Source organism: Triticum aestivum, chromosome 4B (assembly GCF_018294505.1).
Source record: "Triticum aestivum cultivar Chinese Spring chromosome 4B, IWGSC CS RefSeq v2.1, whole genome shotgun sequence".
Lineage (NCBI taxonomy): Eukaryota > Viridiplantae > Streptophyta > Magnoliopsida > Poales > Poaceae > Triticum > Triticum aestivum.
Genome location: NC_057804.1, coordinates 578,793,795 through 578,810,804, shown reverse-complemented (window position 1 = coordinate 578,810,804; position 17,010 = coordinate 578,793,795). Strand labels below are relative to the sequence as shown.

The 17,010-nt window shown below is 48.1% G+C and overlaps 1 protein-coding gene across 1 annotated transcript; it reads right to left on the bottom strand.

Moving 5' to 3' along the window:
- Nucleotides 1-741: 741 nt before the first annotated feature.
- LOC123093374 (serine/threonine-protein kinase RIPK) lies at nucleotides 742-5,513 on the bottom strand. The gene is made up of 5 exons (XM_044515331.1): nucleotides 5,035-5,513; nucleotides 3,927-4,062; nucleotides 2,475-2,611; nucleotides 1,772-1,895; nucleotides 742-1,653 (listed from the first exon to the last, which is right to left on the bottom strand). Exons 1-5 carry the CDS (start codon nucleotides 5,488-5,490, stop codon nucleotides 1,190-1,192), a joined length of 1,317 nt encoding a protein of 438 aa, XP_044371266.1. The 5' UTR covers nucleotides 5,491-5,513; the 3' UTR covers nucleotides 742-1,189.
- Between the last annotated feature and the right edge of the window lie 11,497 nt (nucleotides 5,514-17,010).

Below are 17,010 nucleotides of genomic sequence, written 5' to 3'. Positions count from 1 at the left end.
CGCCCACACGAGCGTGGACTAGGTGGTGGCTGTGTGGGTAGAAACTAATTCGCCCACACAGCGTGGCTGGCAAACCGCGTGTTGCGGGGCGTGTGGGCGAACTCTCCAACGCCCACACACACGATGATGCCCCCGTGGCACTCAGATTCTAACAGATTCCTTTAGGATTCCTGCAAAACAGAATCAATGTGGATCAAGGTGTGTGGGCGATGTGCAAACATGCCACACTTATGGGTGTTATCATTTGGGTTTATTTTTTATATGGTAACTAATCTGATGGGTTTATGTCGGTGGTGAAGCGAAAAGGCGGGTGGGAGGGGAGATGAAAAAAAACCAGACGAGAGAAACCGGACGAGGGGGGGGGGGGGAACGTGGATGCCAGCCTACCAACTGCTTCACTAGGAGTAGAGATAGGGAAACAATATAAGGAATTTTCTCATTGTGATACGTGATCATATGAGGGCGTCGCTTCGACGGTTGTGTTTTTTTTCCTAGTGGAGCTAAGTATGGAAGGGGATCGGTGGGGGAAATAAATCGGAGAGGGGGGTGATTTGTTTGGAAGGTGATCTCATATATATGGTATTATATTTAAATTCTTAATTATCAAATATTTACATGATTGAATTGAATCAACACCTGCCAAAGCAATCACGAATAAATAGAAGGAGTATCAGACGCGACTTGGTTTTAAATGCGAAGAAGAAGAAAATGAACGTGGAAGGGGTGGTGGGAGGTGAGACGAAAATAAACCCGATAAAAATTAATCAGACGGAAAAAAACCATGGACTATTCTACTAACTGAGACATTAGGAGTAGAGATGAGTGCAAATTTGAGAACTAGACCGTGAGGTACATATATAGAAACACTACCTTGCCTAATTTATACTCGGTGCAAGTCCGTGTACTTTTTTCCCTGCTACTAGTACTTGTCCGTAAACTCAGAAAACACTAACAAACTGAAGTGCATGCCAATGCAAAGTAGGAGGAGTAGCACGAGAGAGATAGTCCATTTTTTCTTTCATGAAATTGCTCTATTTACGGACTCCAGTCCGTCAAGCCTCTCCTCTTCTCGTATCATAGGCAACCCTTGTTGTTCCACAAATATTCGAAGCTGAATGCGCCCGCGCTCCTCTCCACTGTTCGTTGGACCGGTCCAAGTTCAGAAACACGCTCCGTCAAGCTGAGACCATCATTCGCGCTCAACAACAACGGCCACCGACTCGGCCACGTCTCCGGACTCCCTCCGGCCCGCTCGCCTCCTGTGGCGCCCCTCCCTGCTGCCACCGCCGCTGCTGCCGTTGTCAGGCGGCGCAACGTAGACGAACGGCCCGGCGAGGCTATCCTCTTCGAGCGCGAGGAGCGGCTCGAGCGCGCTGACGACGGCGGACATGTGCGGGCGGGACTTGGGATTGAGGCTGACGCACTTGTAGGCCAGTGCGGCGGCCCTCTGCGCGGCCCCGCCGGCGTACTGCCCGGCGAGGTTTGGGTCCATGACGCGGTCCAGGCGCCGGGAGTCGTTGAGGTAGGGGCGCGCCCAGTCCACCAGGTTCTGCTCCCGCGGCGGCCGGCTCTTGTCCACCGACTTGCGCCCCGTCAGCAGCTCCAGCAGCACCACGCCGAAGCCGTACACGTCGCTCTTGGCCGTCAGATGCCCTGGAGATTCAGATTCAAATTTGAATGAGAAAAAATGCATGCATGTAACCGAACTCCGGATTCAACACTGATAAACATTTCCCGTTATCTGTATCTGTGCGTTGGCAAACATTTTTACCTGTCATAATGTACTCCGGCGCGGCGTAGCCCTGCGTGCCCATGACCCGGGTGGAGACGTGCGTCTCGTCTTCTTCCGGTCCATCTTTGGCTAGCCCGAAATCCGACAGCTTCGCTTTGTAATCCTAACAATGGTTCGAAATTGAAAAGGGTCAATGTTGCTACTCAACTGCTCCTGCACGATAAATTATATTGCTATATAACTGAACCCAGCTATAACCACATAATGCACCAGACTACTAGAGCTTAGAGGTATGTTTGCACCAGGAGTCAGTCACTTAGTGGGTAAGACCGAACGAAACTAATAAGACACACTAGCGGCGTGTCATTTGTGCCAAGAGTCAGTCGCTGGATCAGTGGGTAAGACTGAACCAAACTAATCCAACAACTATGCTAATCGACAATCTGATCAATCACATCACTCTCTATACGCATACAGTCAGCACTACGAGTCAGTCTCAGTACGGGACGGATCCGCAGCAATAGTTGAAACTGAAAACCCGACCCAGTCCAGTTCACAGTGTACAAGTCAACACTTGTTGTTCAGTGGTTGGCATTTGGCAGCCAGACAAGTTCAGCAGTTTAGTTTACTCGCCGGGAAAGACCAAACCCACCACCAAGTCGTATCTCTGGAAGTAGTAGTACAGAGAGGGGTAGGGTAGGTGTGAAGGATCAATCACGGACGGACGGACGGAGGTACATACCGAGTCTAGCAGGATGTTGGAGGTCTTGAAGTCCCGGTAGATGACCGGGTTCTCGGCCTCATGGAGGAACGCCAACCCTTTGGCGGCGCCCAGGGCGATCTTCAGCCGTGTTGACCATTGCAACGACGCCGCGTATTCTGCAACCAAAGTTGGAAGAACCATGTATAATTAACCAAGCAATGGGTGCACATGGTAACAAAAATATATGCAATTAAGCAAGAACAGGTATCACGTACGTGTTCACTCGATTCTGAGTGCTACCCTGTTGCTCTCACTAACAAAGCATCAAACATCTTTAATTTTTGTCCTTTCTCCTACGATGATCGCGATGAATCCCGCATTATGTGGTCGGCTCAGTTCGCAACTTTTGACTTGGGAGCGATCGAGGTGTATTAGCTGGAGTACGTACGTATTTATCCAAAGCCACGCGTTGGAGGCCCAAGTTTAGTGAAAAAACTTTGCATAAAGATAAAGCGAAACAACTACTATGAGAGACAAAAAGGACAGGAATTGGTGCAGGTGTCCTATCCGTCTACCGCCTTTTTAATTTTTGGCGGGAACCTTGTGATTAAGCATCGACGAATTCGACAGGCGGCAGGGGACGCAGCACCAAAAGAGCAAAAAGGAATGCGGTGTGAAGATAAAATATCAAAGTGGTTAACCGAAAACAACCCCAAATCTCTCCGATATATACGATCTCCGTGTACATATGCCAAAGAGATCAGATGATGCAACGCCGGAAATGGACAGGTGGTTCAGAAAGGCGGTTTGAATCCGTCGGGGGAAAGGGGGAGGGGTGAATTAACTAAAATCAATTAGAAAACTGATGAAGGTTTGGTGTGGAGCAAGGAAAGCCACTGGATCCGTCGAGCGGGTTGGTAAAACGGCAGCCTCCGGTTCGAGTTGGATCGATGTGTGACTCTGGAATCTCTCTCCCTTTTGGGTTGATGAATGATGCGGCGAGGGAAAGGAGACCGTCGACAGCAATGTTTCAAGGAATATCCCTTTCTTGTGGGCTGCTAGATTAACACTGCGTGCCACACTAGCTACTTACACTATTCCCTCTTTTCTTTTCTTTTTTTGTGTTTAACTCTTTAACACACATATTCTAACCACACACACACGTACACGAGGAGATCATTAAGCACTTAACCAAAGTTGTGATAGGTATCAGGAACTTTTCAGAACGGGTAGTTTTTTTTTAAACCGTAACCCAAATTGTGATAGTTTTATGCTATTTACGCCTCCTTTTCTTTTCTTTTTTGCGGTGTACTTACCCTGTTCAAGCAACCTCCATGCTTAACTCTTAACACATACAGTACATGATTAAGCACTCTAATGTACATGTTTTTTTTTACCTTTGGACCATGCCAAGTAAAAACAATATTTCGAAGTTAACGTAGAAATGCAAGAAATAAGTAAATATTTTGAGGTTTTTCTGAATCTACTTACTTTTGAAGAGAAGTTTCTCCAGGCTGCCCCTGGTCATGAACTCGTACACGAGGAGCCTGTGCTCATCCTCGTAGCAATAACCAATCAGTTTGACCAGGTGAGGATGCCTCAACTGCCCCAGGAATATGACTTCAGTCTGAATCATGGAAAAGTTCACACAGTTAGTTTTGTGCCGGTCAGTCGGGTGTACTCCATGTGAAATAGAAATCGTCAAGAAATCACACATGTAAACGTGCTAATTCACCACTACCATCCTTCAAACTAATCAGGCAGAAGGGTAAATTAACAATGGCAGTTCAGACAAGCAAGCAAACACTGTTTTATTGAAATTGTCCATGGCGTGCGTGTTGTCAAGCATCCACATACAACCAAAACATTCTTAAAAGATGAGACGTTCATCATGTCGAGAGAATATGTCAACACCAAGGAAACTTCCACTTGTAAGAAAGGACTTCGTGTGTGGTTTGGAATATTCAGAAATCAAGTTGAAATATAAAAAACATATAGAGGTAGGTATGCTACCAGTCTACAACATTTATACTAATCAACTGCAATAATTAAGGAGACCATTTTTTCTTCTAAGTCGATCTCACGGTCTGCTGAATTAAGAAAAATACATCATCATTTCAAAAAACTTACGCAAACTTCTAAAAAAAAACTTACAAACCCATTTCAGAGGGAAAAAACTGCATGCAAAAATAGCTTTCAACTTAACTCGAATGCTTGTATATATCATTATAAAAAATGGTTGCTAACTGACGCAAACTTGTGATAATTATTCAGAGCAGCTCAACTAACTTTGAACAAGCAGGACTCATTGACAAATTAAAGTAGAGTAATCCTACGGTGTATTTCCCGTAAACCCATGGATGGATGTACGTATAACTACAAATTGAACACAACATTTCCATTAAATTTTTCTCCAACTGGCAGTATAATACTTAACTATACTCTAATTCAGCAAGTAGTTTAATTGCCGGGCCAAGACCTAGAAGTAGATTAATTGACTAAGTACGTGTATAGGACAAGTGGTAATAAATTAGGTCTGCACTTGTTAGTAATTTTTGGTAATGAAGCAGGAAGAGCTAGGCGGCGAGTGCATACGTACCAGCCACTCGTTGTGCCCCTGGTTCCCCTCGAGGTCGAGCAGCTTGACGGCGACGGGCTGCGCGCGGAGGCCGGGCTTGACCTTCTCGTCGACGTAGCCCTTGTAGACGGGGCCGAACCCGCCCTCGCCGATGAAGTTGGTCATGGAGAAGTCCCTGGTGACGGCGCGCAGCTCGGCGATGGTGAAGATGTGGAGGTCGGACCCCGCCAGCGACAGCGACAGGTCCTCCGGCGACACCATGCCGCCGCTCATGCTGAGGTCCGAGAAGGACATCCGGCCGTGCAGCGACCGGCTCGGCCTCGGCGCCTTGCCCGCCGCCGCCACCTTCTTCTTGCTCTTCTTCTTCTTGGAGGCCTTGCCCTTTTTCTCGCCCTTGCCGGCGGCGGCTGCGGCGGCCGCGGCCTCGGCGTGCGAGCTGAAGCACCCGAACAGGGACCTCCACGCCGACCTCGCCATCCGTGCGTGCCTTCCGCGTGTGCGCGTCGCTCTGCTCTACCTGCTGCTTTGGCCGTATCGGGGTATATATACACCACACGGGTGGGGGTGGGGTGGGGTGGGGGTGCACTGGTGCGAGGCGCCGGCCGGAGCTCGTCTTGGTCGCGGCTCGCTCGTGTGGGGTGGTGCGGATCAACGGCGGGGTGCGGTCCGGTGTGACGTGGCGGGGGCAGCTGCAAGGATGGACGGACGGGATGGCGTTTCTTTTTCTTTGACCCGGGCGGGTCGTTGACAGCGCGGCGCGGGGAAGGGAAGGGAGGTTTCTGCGCGCGCCGTCAGTTGGAACGGCTCGTATCTGGCGTTCTCACCAGAGCACGCCGTGCGTCTGATTAGAGACGGACGGTCCAGATGGGGCTGATGTGGTACGTAGGATGATCTTGTGGTACGTGTACTTTGTGCGTCCGTTTCAGATTGGACCGACGAGAGCGCCAAATGGTTCGAGAAAGATTCATCGACAGCTAGCAGAGGGCCAGTAATTTCTTTCTCTACAGTTTCCAGGAAGGCGGTAATTTTCTCTCTACCCTTTTTTTTGCGAGGCAAATTTCTCTCAACTTGTGCGTTTCTTCTTGGTTAATTTGGTTAGAACGGTAAATTTGCTAAAAAAGATACTCCCTCTGCCCCAAAATAAGTGTTAGTACAAAGTTGTACTACAGTCGAGACATTTATTTTGGAACGGAGGGAGTAATAAATAAATCTGTTTAAATTTGTGTTTCTTTGTAGTGAAGCCTACCCTTGATGTGCTTCTGAGGCCATGTACGATCATGCATGGCGATCGTGTTGGTACTTCGGCATACCTTTTCGTACTTACACTTTATGTACGTGCTCATTCATGCAAAGCCTGTACTGAATGTTGATGTATAATGTGTTGCCTAGCCTCTTTCATTAGATCGGTCTTTTGATTGCATTCGCTAGAGCATGCACTTCTACATGATATCGGAGCCAAGAGGTCTTGAGTTCAAGACCCGACTGACGTAATTAAATTACAGCCCACTTTCGGTCCACGTTTAGGCCTGAGAAAGCCACACATAAGGGGGAGTGTTGACGTATAATGTGTTGCCTAGCCTCTTCCATTAGACCGATCTTTCGGTTGCATTGGCTAGAGCATGCACTTCTACATTGAAGACACACCTTTTGTACTTGCAGGTTCTCACGCGATATCTGTACTTTATTCATGTATATATATGTACAACTTGTACTGACGACATAAGCGAAATGTGTATCTTTCAGGGCCCCTTGCACCGCATGAAACTTGCCAGTCACGTTGCTCATCTTGGGTTGCGTGAGACTGGGACCGATAGCTACGGCCCAGAGGCCAGGAAAACGGGAATTTAAATGCACATGTCGCGGCACAACAGCAGACGATGCTAGCTTCAGCTCGGCATTCTTTTCTTGAAACGGCAGTGGAGGTTAGCTGGACGCGCACGAACCATCCAAAACTTGTGTTAAGAAGAAGAAGAAGATGAAGAAACCATCGAAAACTTGTACCATCTGGCTCCGATGCTTCAGCATTAATTTAGCGTCGAAACAACGAGAGAACTCTGAACTCTCTGTTGCTCGTCAAGAGAAAAGCTCTGATGAAACTCTGTTATGCATGGTGGCCATGGATCAGTGGATCACCACGGTTCAACCGATCGTTCGGTGGTGGATCACCATGTCAATTTGTTTGGCTCTGGAGCACACGCATGCCGTAGTTCATAAGTAATTGAGCAGCCCCATGCAACCGCCTCCCTTAGAATAATGGGTAGGCCCGAGTAAGGTGCCCTTGCTCTGTTATGTTGTTATCGCCTCAACCTCTATCAGTTGGAAGCTTCTTCTTTCGTCTCCGGAGTGGTACTTCAGTCGCTACCACCACAAATATCGCGTGCACAAAATTCTATTTCAAGCTAATTCATGGCTCGACATTTGTGCATCGAGTACACGCATGCGGCACATCATATTATCAACCTTGTGTATCAGGTCCACACATGTGGTTGTCCTTGTAGTTGAAACACTGGTTCCAAACATATGAAATCGGTGGGGGCGCTCCATTTTTGCAAAAGAAAAAGAAGAGCAAACACATGCGGCACGCCACATTATCCGATGGACCCATCCCGATCATAGCATGGATCCTCCCTCACCCTGCGGTAACCACAACTGCGACGTTAAGACGTTGATTTTGGCCTCATACGGCATGATCATTCCCTTGATGATGATAGGTAGCATGTAGAAGCTTTGCTTCCCATCCCTCTTCACAATCACAACGCCAAAACAAACTGATATATGCCATGTTGTGTTGTTTTCGCCTGAATATCTATCAGTTGGAAGCTATTTTCGTTGTTTCCTATATAAGTGTTACTTCACTCTCCACCACCAAAAAATGTCACGAGCACACGATTCCATTTTAAGCTAATATGTGGCTTGACATCGTATGTTTTTTGTAATCATGTGCAACAAGTACACACATGCGACACATTACATTAGCAACATTGTGCGTGAAGTATACACATCCGGTTGTCTTGTAGTTGAACAATGGTTTCATATATATGGAATCCGAGGGAGTGCTCTCTTTTTCAAAAAGAAAAAAGAACATGTTGCAGATCAAATAATCTGATGAACTCATCCCAGTCATGGCATGGATCCCCACGGTAACCACACAACTATGACGTTCGGTGGTGTTTTTGGCCTTATTATATGCATGGTGTCATCATCCCCTTGATGATGATAAGTTGCCTGCTAAAGCTTCTATTCCCATCTCTCTTCCCAGTCACAACAAAAATCACCAAGGGCTTGTCTGGTTTGGTCACTTAAGTCAAATTCTCGCTCAATCCCCTCCAATCCAATTGGGAAGGGGGTTAACTGAAGAAACCCTAATAGGTGCAAACAAGAGCTAGCTAGTGGGAATTTGATTCTTCCCTGGTAGAACATCACCTCCGAATGTCTCGATGAATTAATGTGCCTCAAGATCTCTTCAGGATTGACCACATCCAAGCCTTGACCCCGAAAACCATATGTAGTGGGGTCAGTGGGACCGATTCGGTGCATTTTTTAGTGAGAAGTGAATGGAGGAGCCCAGTCGCGGGATTTCCACGACAAGCCCCCCTCACCACCACAATCACTACCAATGCATCCTTGGTTGCCAAAGTGGTTCTGGTTTGCTACTTGCCATCTATAGCCCTTTGGCTTGGAGAAATCACCTTAGTCGTTCTCCCCGTTTCTGTTCAACATGGTAGTCGGTGCCCTAGCGGTCATCCTTGATAAGGCCAAAGCGTGTGGCCATATCCGCGGCGTAGTCCCCCACCTGGTGGGAGGGGGAGGGGTCTCCCTCCTCCAATATGCGGACGATACCATAGTAATGGTGGAGGGATCCGCGTCCGACGTTGCCAACCTGAAGTTCCTCCTCCTGTGTTTCCAACAGATGTCTGGGCTCACCATCAACTTTTATAAGAGCGAAGTGATGGTCCTTGGCTATCCTCCGGAGGAGGCTCTGTCCATTGCGGACCGGCTGAACTGCCGCCTGGGTTCCTTCCCCACGACTTACTTGGGGATACCCATTAGTGACTCCAGGCTCACTGTAGCTGACCTCCGCCCGACTGTGACTAGGATGCAGCACCGGGTTGAACCCTGGAGGGGGAGGTGGCTATCGAAAGCATTCATGGTAATCCTAATCAACTCTTCGCTTGCTAGCCTTCTCTGGTTTCTCATGAGCTTCTACGGCCTCCATGAGACCCTCCATCAGGAGGTTGCCAAATACCAGTCGAGGTTTTTTTGGGCTGGTGAGGGCGACAAGCAGAAGTATCATATGGTGAGATGGCCAGACATTTGCAAGCCCAAAAACCAGGGTGGCCTTGGGATCTTGTCATCTCGATGCATGAACATTGCTCTCCTGACCCGCTGGCTTTGGCGTATCACCAATGGGGAGGGAGGCCTCTGGCTTACCATCATCCGTAATAAGTACCTTAGGGGCCAACCTCTTGCCTTTTGCCAGCGTTCGGGTGGATCCCAGTTCTGGCAGTCTGTGATCTAGCTTCTGCCCGTCCTCCGCATCAGCACGTCCATCTCGGTTGGCTCCGGGTCCTTGACCCTGTTCTGGTTCGACCGTTGGTTAGGGGACTCCCCCCTGGCTGCACGATTCCCAGAACTATTTGCCATTGCGGCCGACCCTCGGGTCTTTGTCGAGACGGCCCTTATTGACTTAGGGCGTCTCGCTTTCCGGCGCCCCTTCGGTCCCCATGAGGTGGCTGCTTGGGACTCCCTCCTCCAGGACATCGCCCTTATGCCGATGAACGTCGAGGAGGCCCAGGATTCCCTTTACTGGCGCCTTGAGCCGTTTGGCCGCTTCTCCACGAAGTCCTTGTACGCCGCCATTGCTCCTTCGGCGGCCCCGGAACCCTTTAGCCTGATCTGGGACATCCGCCTACCTCTGAAGATCAGGATTTTCCTGTGGCAATGGATCCGTGGACGCCTTCCCTCTGGGGTTGAAGTCCTCAAGCGTAAAAGCCCGGGCGATGGGATGTGCCCCATCTGTGGCACGATCGAAGATGCTAACCACATCTTCTTCGCGTTCTCTACTGCCCAGTTCCCATGGGCTTGCTTCCGCGAAACGGTCGGTGGACAGTGGTGCAATACCAACTTCCCCGACTTACTTGCGGAGCTCAACACTTCCCCTCCTCGCTACCGCCATATTAGATGGCTGTGCGTTGGGGTTCTCACCTGGATGCTTTGGACCATCCGCAATAAGCTTGTTATTCAGAAAGTGCCTCTCCGACGTGCGACTGATGCAATCTTCAAAACGTGTGGCTACTTGCAGCTTTGGCGGCCGCTTAGCCGCCCCCAGGACCGGGACGTCATCACCACCCTCCTCGCCGACCTCCGCTCGATGGCTCTCCGCGTGGCACCCCTACTGCCGCCCCCTCCCCCAGAACCGGACTAGGTTGTCTGGTTGCTTTGTGGAGTGTGTGTTTTGTGTTTAGGGCTTGTTTTGTTATGCCCTCAGCATTAACCCTTATGACTTCTCTATGTTCTTGTGGACCTCTGCGTGTGTTTGTGTGTTTGTTGAACCTTGTTGGATGCTTGGCTTGGATGGTTTGCTTTATAATATAAAGTGGGACGAAAGCCTTTTTCGGTGAAATCACCTTAGTCAACACTTTGTGATCTCTTTTTCGTTTTGTAAATATCCACGGGTCTTTTTTTATTCTGATTTGTACGAATGTCAGAGCACCCATGTTTCTTCAGAAGAAGAAAATGAGCCACATGATCTAACTATCTACTTGAAGAATTACCATGCACCAAATTTCATAACCTTCCTCTCCAGGCAGCCATGTCATGGAGCACAAGATGTGTAAGGGCAAAGAATAAAGAACACAAAGATGAGCATGCCTAGCTAGGAAAGAAACTGGTCCTCGCATAATGCGGATGGTTTTTTAAAGGGCCATGGGTTAGATGCTTCTATTTCATATTGCAAAAAAAAAAAAAACGATGACATGACATAGTATTCCACTTTATAGGGAGATCGAACTAAAGAAACAAATAAGGCTGCTAGAATGGACCTTGGTGCAGGTGTGATGGCGTCAGTTGCGTATTGACATGGAGTTAGCTTCTAGAACCTTTGTCCTAGCTAGGTGCCCTGGAGCTAGAAATTTTTGTATGTAACGCACTGTCAACGTAGCGAACGTCCACACGATGGGACACATGTGTTTTTTCTCTATATTTTTTGCTTGGCTAAGACTTTGCATAGAGAGAGACTATGAAGCTCTTTTTTTGCGGGAGGCTATGAAGCTCTCTGTAAAAGCGAAAGACCAAGTTTCAAGCCTTCATCGTGAACTCTGAACTAGTACAGTGCACGATATGCGTGTAAATGGAACTTACGTAACCAGTAACCACACATTGGCTTCATGAGTCTCTTCGATCAGTCAACCAAGGATCAAATCCTCAAGAAAAAAATAGTGCTTGTTGCTTCTAATGGAAAAATTGAAGGATTGACACATAGAGTTTACAAACTCAACACAGAAAATATGTGGCAGTAAGAGCATCTACAGCCGGGCACACTACCCCTAAAACACCAGGGCTGACCTGCACCCCTTATATCTAGCCCAAACATGGGGCGGATATGGGGAGGCTCGGGCGCGACCGGGCGCATCCGCCATGTTGGATTACCGGTCGGGTCCCACATGAAAACATTCTGAAACCCGACGGTCCGAAGCTCGTGTCCTCCGTCGCCGTGTGGCGCCGCTCTAGCGGGCCGCGTAGTGCCCTAGCTCGGCTATTTAGTTGACCGCCGGCATCGAAACCCTACCCATTCACATTTTCCACCTTCCCTTCCGCCGCCGCCGTCACTTTCCACTCGCCGTCACCACCAGTTGTAGCCATGCCCCCCCCCCCACGCTGCCGGGAAAGGAACTACCAATATCTAACACCGGAGCACCGGCTGCAGCTCCTTGAGTAGATCCGGGCAAGGCGAGAAGCCCGGATCGCCGCGGGGCTACCTCCGGATGTGGTGGGTCCAGATGAGGACTTGGAGGAGGAGGAGGTGGTGGTGGAGGTGGAGGAGGATGCGAAGGACGCGGAGCAGGTGGTGGACGAGGAAGACGTGGGAGACGCGGATCTGCAGGCGGAGCTGCAGACGATACTCGATTCCCTCCGGTCGGAATCGGCGACGGAGGCCAAGCGCCGTCGTCTGTGGGAGGCGGAGGCGGAGTACGTTGAGTATATGGATGAGGAGTAGGAGCGGGAGCCCTTCTACGCGCCCAGCACCGACGTCGTGGACATCTCAGACGAGGAAGTGTAGTTAGGCTAGTGTGATGTGCATAGTACATAGGATTTCCTTTGCATGGTTTGTATGGATGTAGGGGATGAAATATGAGTTACTCGGATTCATAGCATCAAGTATAAGATGTGACCAGTCAGTATCCGTGGACGCGTCCGATCGTGTCCGCGGGCATTTGAAGGGCCCAAATTCGGGTGTGATGCTCTAGGCCGTTCTTTTTTCGGAGCGTGTGGCAGGAGTTGCGCTCTTTTGTTGGAAAAAAGGTAAACAACTCATGCAAGCTCTATTTATCGTATTTCCGCAAAAAAAGCTCTATTTATCGTAAGCCAAAAGAATTGATAATACAACGTGGTCTGACGTTGCGTGTGCTGACCCTGACCCGGCCGGTTCCGGCGCCAAGTCGAATCGGTGCCGATGGCGCGCGTCAACGCTTTGCGGCGGCTTGGTGGACTTGGGGACTCTCCCGGTCCATCTCTTCACACGGCCCGACGCGGTTCTCTCCTTGGGTTTCAGCTGGGCTTCTTCGGCCGCGACCAAGTCCGGCGGCCTTCTTGCCCCACGAAAGCCCATGGGAACACGCCGTGCCTGACGCCAGCTATTTCACAATTTATATCATTTTTTTCTTTTTTACATATCATAAAGCGAATATCAAGATGATTTAAGTGCACTTTTTTAGTAGATGTGAAAATTTCTGCTTTGAACTAATTAAATTATCGATAAATCTATCCACCAGTCGACTGGCCGTTTGCTTCAAATCCGCACGACTCGATAGCCGTCCGATCCGGATCCAACGGCCCGCGTCGCCCCTGGTGCGCGCAGCGCGGGTGGCGGTAGCCGTTACCATCGCTGTGTGTCGCTGACTAGTGGGTCCACTGGAACCGCCCATATCGCCCAATGCCACGATCCCCACTCGCCCCCTCTCGTCGTTCGCCCGCACTACTTCTTCTTCCTCTGCTTCGGGCTGTCCATTCGAATCTCCTCTCGCTCCCCTCCCCCTCGTGCGCGACGGTTGCTGCTGGTGGCCCTCCCCCTTGTTCTGGTTCGCGGCGGACGGCGTCTGAATCCGCGGTGAGGAACGCATTCCCCGCCCTGTTTTCCTTCCTCTTTTTGCTCCGCCGCTCTGGTCCGCCATTGATTTAGGTTGGAGCCGTCGAATCTGGTAGATTGTTGTTCCTATTAGGTTAGATTAAGGCCGGCTTCTAATTTCTGAGTCGATGTTGAGCAGCGCATCCCCCATTCCCCCACCCATCCACCCGCCCCGCTCTGTATTTCCTGTTGCTCCGCCTCCATGCTTCGCCGTTGATTTTTGGTGCTCGGACTCTTTGATTCTGGCGGTTGTTGTTGCTATTAGGCTAGGTTATCTCGCCTTCTAAGTTCAGTTTGAATATGATTCGGACATCTGGTTAAATTTTGTGGTAATCGTGGGTGTGGATAGGTCTTAGTGGTGGTAAGTGTGGTTGGTTCTAATAGGGATTTTGTTATGGTGTTACTGTTGTGGATGTGGTTGTTTAGGACATCCAATAATGTTTGGTGTTTATGGATTTTAAGTTGTGCATCAGTGGATGAGGATTTAAAAAGCAACCCTAAGTTTTTTCACATAATGTTGTTTTATGTTGGTTTTGTTAGATGCGGTTTGTCCATTGATTAGGCTTTTGTGCTGCTCCAATTAGCTTGTTTACAATGCTTGATTTGCTTGTTATGTCTTGTTCTATTCAATTATCATGATGTCTATATTGAACTTACCAACTATATTGCACTCAAATTACCAGATGCTTTAAACTCTGTTATTTATCAGTGTTGTCTTGTTATGGTTGAATTATCATGGTGATGGTTTTACACTTACCTCTGTCATCTTATCGTAGTTACCATAAGTTTTTGCTAGACTAACTATATGAAGCACAACGCTTATTTCTCATTCATTTTGTTTTGGTTGGGTTATTAATGAGCATGTGTGAATGCTATTTCTTATCATTGGTAATTTGGTTGTAACTTACGGATTGCATTGTGCCTCAATTATCAGTCTCACATGCTTTTTATATACATGTGCTATCTGTTTTACTTTTTTAGCATGTGCGACCAATTTGCAGTTTGCTTGTTTCCTTTTATCAGCTGTATTATTGCTTTGTCAAACACCGGTTTTATAAACAATGTATTCCTTTTTTCCTACGTGTCAGGGAGACAATGCCGAGGAAGCGTAAAGGAGATGGCGATGGAATCGATGAGGTTCCTTTGAAAAAGGCGAAATGCCCTCCTCCGCGGAACAGAGCCTCACCCAGTTCGCTTCTTCTAGCATGCAAGGACATGAATGATGACAGGAAGGGTGCCATTGATGATATGGATTTAACTAGCCTTCGAAATATCCAATGTGACCATCTATTCAACAATCTCAGTGTGTGGCTTGCTGATCTCTATGACCCCAATTCGCGTGAGGTGGTCGTACCAGGCCGAGGCAGGCTTCCGGTCAATGAAGAATACGTGCATCGTGTTATGGGTGTGCCGCGTGGAGGGAATGATGTCCCTTACAACCTCCCATCTGAAACTGATATTGAGTTAGGGCTTGAGTTGTTTGGCGAGCTCGGATATGCCCCTAAAATGACTGATCTTGTTGATCTCATAAAGGGTTCTGAAAATTCTGATGACACTTTCAAGCGTATGTGGCTTCTGCTTGCGGGGAATATAGTCATTGCCCCGACCACCTCCAACAAAGTTAGCCCCCGTTGGTATGCTGTGCTGGTAAGTTTTTTTTGTGAATATGTCATTTTCTTTCTTGTGTGCCTGATAACTTTACTATATGTCAGTGTGATAACTTTCATATTCTTTGTGGTGCATTCGGTGAACTTCAGTGCTGTTTTTTATATTGCAGCGTGACATCAATGGTGTTAGAAATCTCAATTGGTCCAAATTTATTGCTGATGAACTGCACAAGGCACTATTGAAATGCAAGCCTACTAGGGGTTGCCTTCTTTTCTACAATGTAAGTGACGATGCTTTCCTCTTACCTTCTCTTTTGTCATTTGTCATTTTCTTTGTCATTTTGTGGCTGATTTTTGTAAGTGTTTACCATGGCGCTTGTGTTTTTCTTATCAGCTATTGTACATTCATGTGATTGATCTTTCTGGACATGGCATCGAACTGCCTGATGGTCCTTTTCCCATCAATGTATGGACAAAGAAGCTGATAACTCTTGTCCTCAACAAGGATGTTCAGGCTGACAAAGTTTCTTTCGGGAAACTACCGGTAATATATATCTACGTTTTTCAGTTCACAGTCTGCTTTGCAACTGCATTTTATTTTCATTGTTTTTTTGTTGTTACTTATCTGTGATGGCTACATTTTTTTCCAATTGAAGCCTGAGTTTGGCATGAATTTCTGTTTGTTTGATGGTCTGGAAGGTCTTGACAAGTTTATGCGTATTCATACTGCCCCAAGCTGCAGTGAAGAGGTGAGCATGTAACCTAGTTTCTTGATTTTTTTTGCTATTTTATGTTCTTTCATTGGCTGATAAATTATTTTTTGCACCCATCGTGGTTACCCTGATTTGTTGCCAACTTGTCCCTCTTTACTATTCTGGATGATTTCCATTGTGGCATATCCTCTATATAAAATAATAATTATGATGCAACCATGTGATAATTATTAGTGCAATGCCTTGATAACTTTGCAGCATTTCTGTGATAACTTGATATCATGATAACTTTTGGTTGCATTTATTATGATGATTGTAGCATTCCTGTGATAACTTGATATTAATTATAACTTTTGTTACATTTTTTGTGATAACTTACTAGTTATTTCCATTCTTTTTTCATTGTTTTATGTTGAATAGAAATTTGACAAATCAACTCAGATAGTTGCTCGATTCACATCTGCCATGGCTGGCATCCTAGGCAATCTTGTGGAATCATTCACCGCTTTAGATGATGAGGGCCATTCACATGCATCCCGTCAGCTAGACGCTGGATTGAACGTTATCTCCTCTGCCGCCCGTACGACGTCAAGGACTACGCGGTCATCGCAAGGCAGGCGGACAGAAAGTGCTGGAAAGAATGTGGCTGAAGATTCTGACAGCGATGACGATTATCACGGAGGCGATGATTCTGATTCTGACGCTGACTCCGATGATGATGATGATGACTATGGAGTTGTTCGTCGTCGCCCTAAAGATCCTTTTGTTGCTTCAGGCAGTGGTACCGTGGATGTAGACATGGGCAGCGGCCCAGCTGATGATGAGACCACACATCTTGACGGTGCAACTGTCAAAGCCCATGATGGCACAGGACCAAATGTTGAAGACACCCCTGTCCGCCCTGTCGGCGATAACCTCATTGAGTCTCAGATCTTACTCACTGGAACATCTCATGCAGCCTCCATCGAATCAGGTGATCGAGGGCTTAGCCAGCAAGGTCTGACAAACACGCAAGCTGAGGCGGCCACTGACTCTTCTGTCAAGCGGTGCGGTGCTGAGCTTTTGAAAAATTTGGCTTACCAGAGGCGCAAGAAGTTGAGGCTACCATCACCCCCCCCCGTTCAGCTTCACCAACTGTGCCATCACCCCCCCCCGTCCAACTTCACCAGTTGTGCCTGCGAGCCCATCGCAAAGGCCGTCTTCACCAATTGCACTGTCAGCATCTGAGATTCATGAAGCTGTGAAGAAAGTTGTGGTCCAGGAGCTTGGTATACGCGTGGCTGAAAAGGGAACCGGTGCCTCCGTCCCTCTGTCGACCTTGCGGAAGGAGGCC

Excerpts from the sequence above, each read along its gene's own strand:
- LOC123093374 (XM_044515331.1), bottom strand. The coding sequence starts at position 5,490 with ATGGCGAGGTCGGCGTGGAGGTCCCTGTTCGGGTGCTTCAGCTCGCAC. Across the intron at positions 4,063-5,034 it reads AGGGGCACAACGAGTGGCTG|ACTGAAGTCATATTCCTGGG; the intron begins GTACGTATGCAC and ends TCCATGATTCAG. Across the intron at positions 1,896-2,474 it reads CCAACATCCTGCTAGACTCG|GATTACAAAGCGAAGCTGTC; the intron begins GTATGTACCTCC and ends AACCATTGTTAG.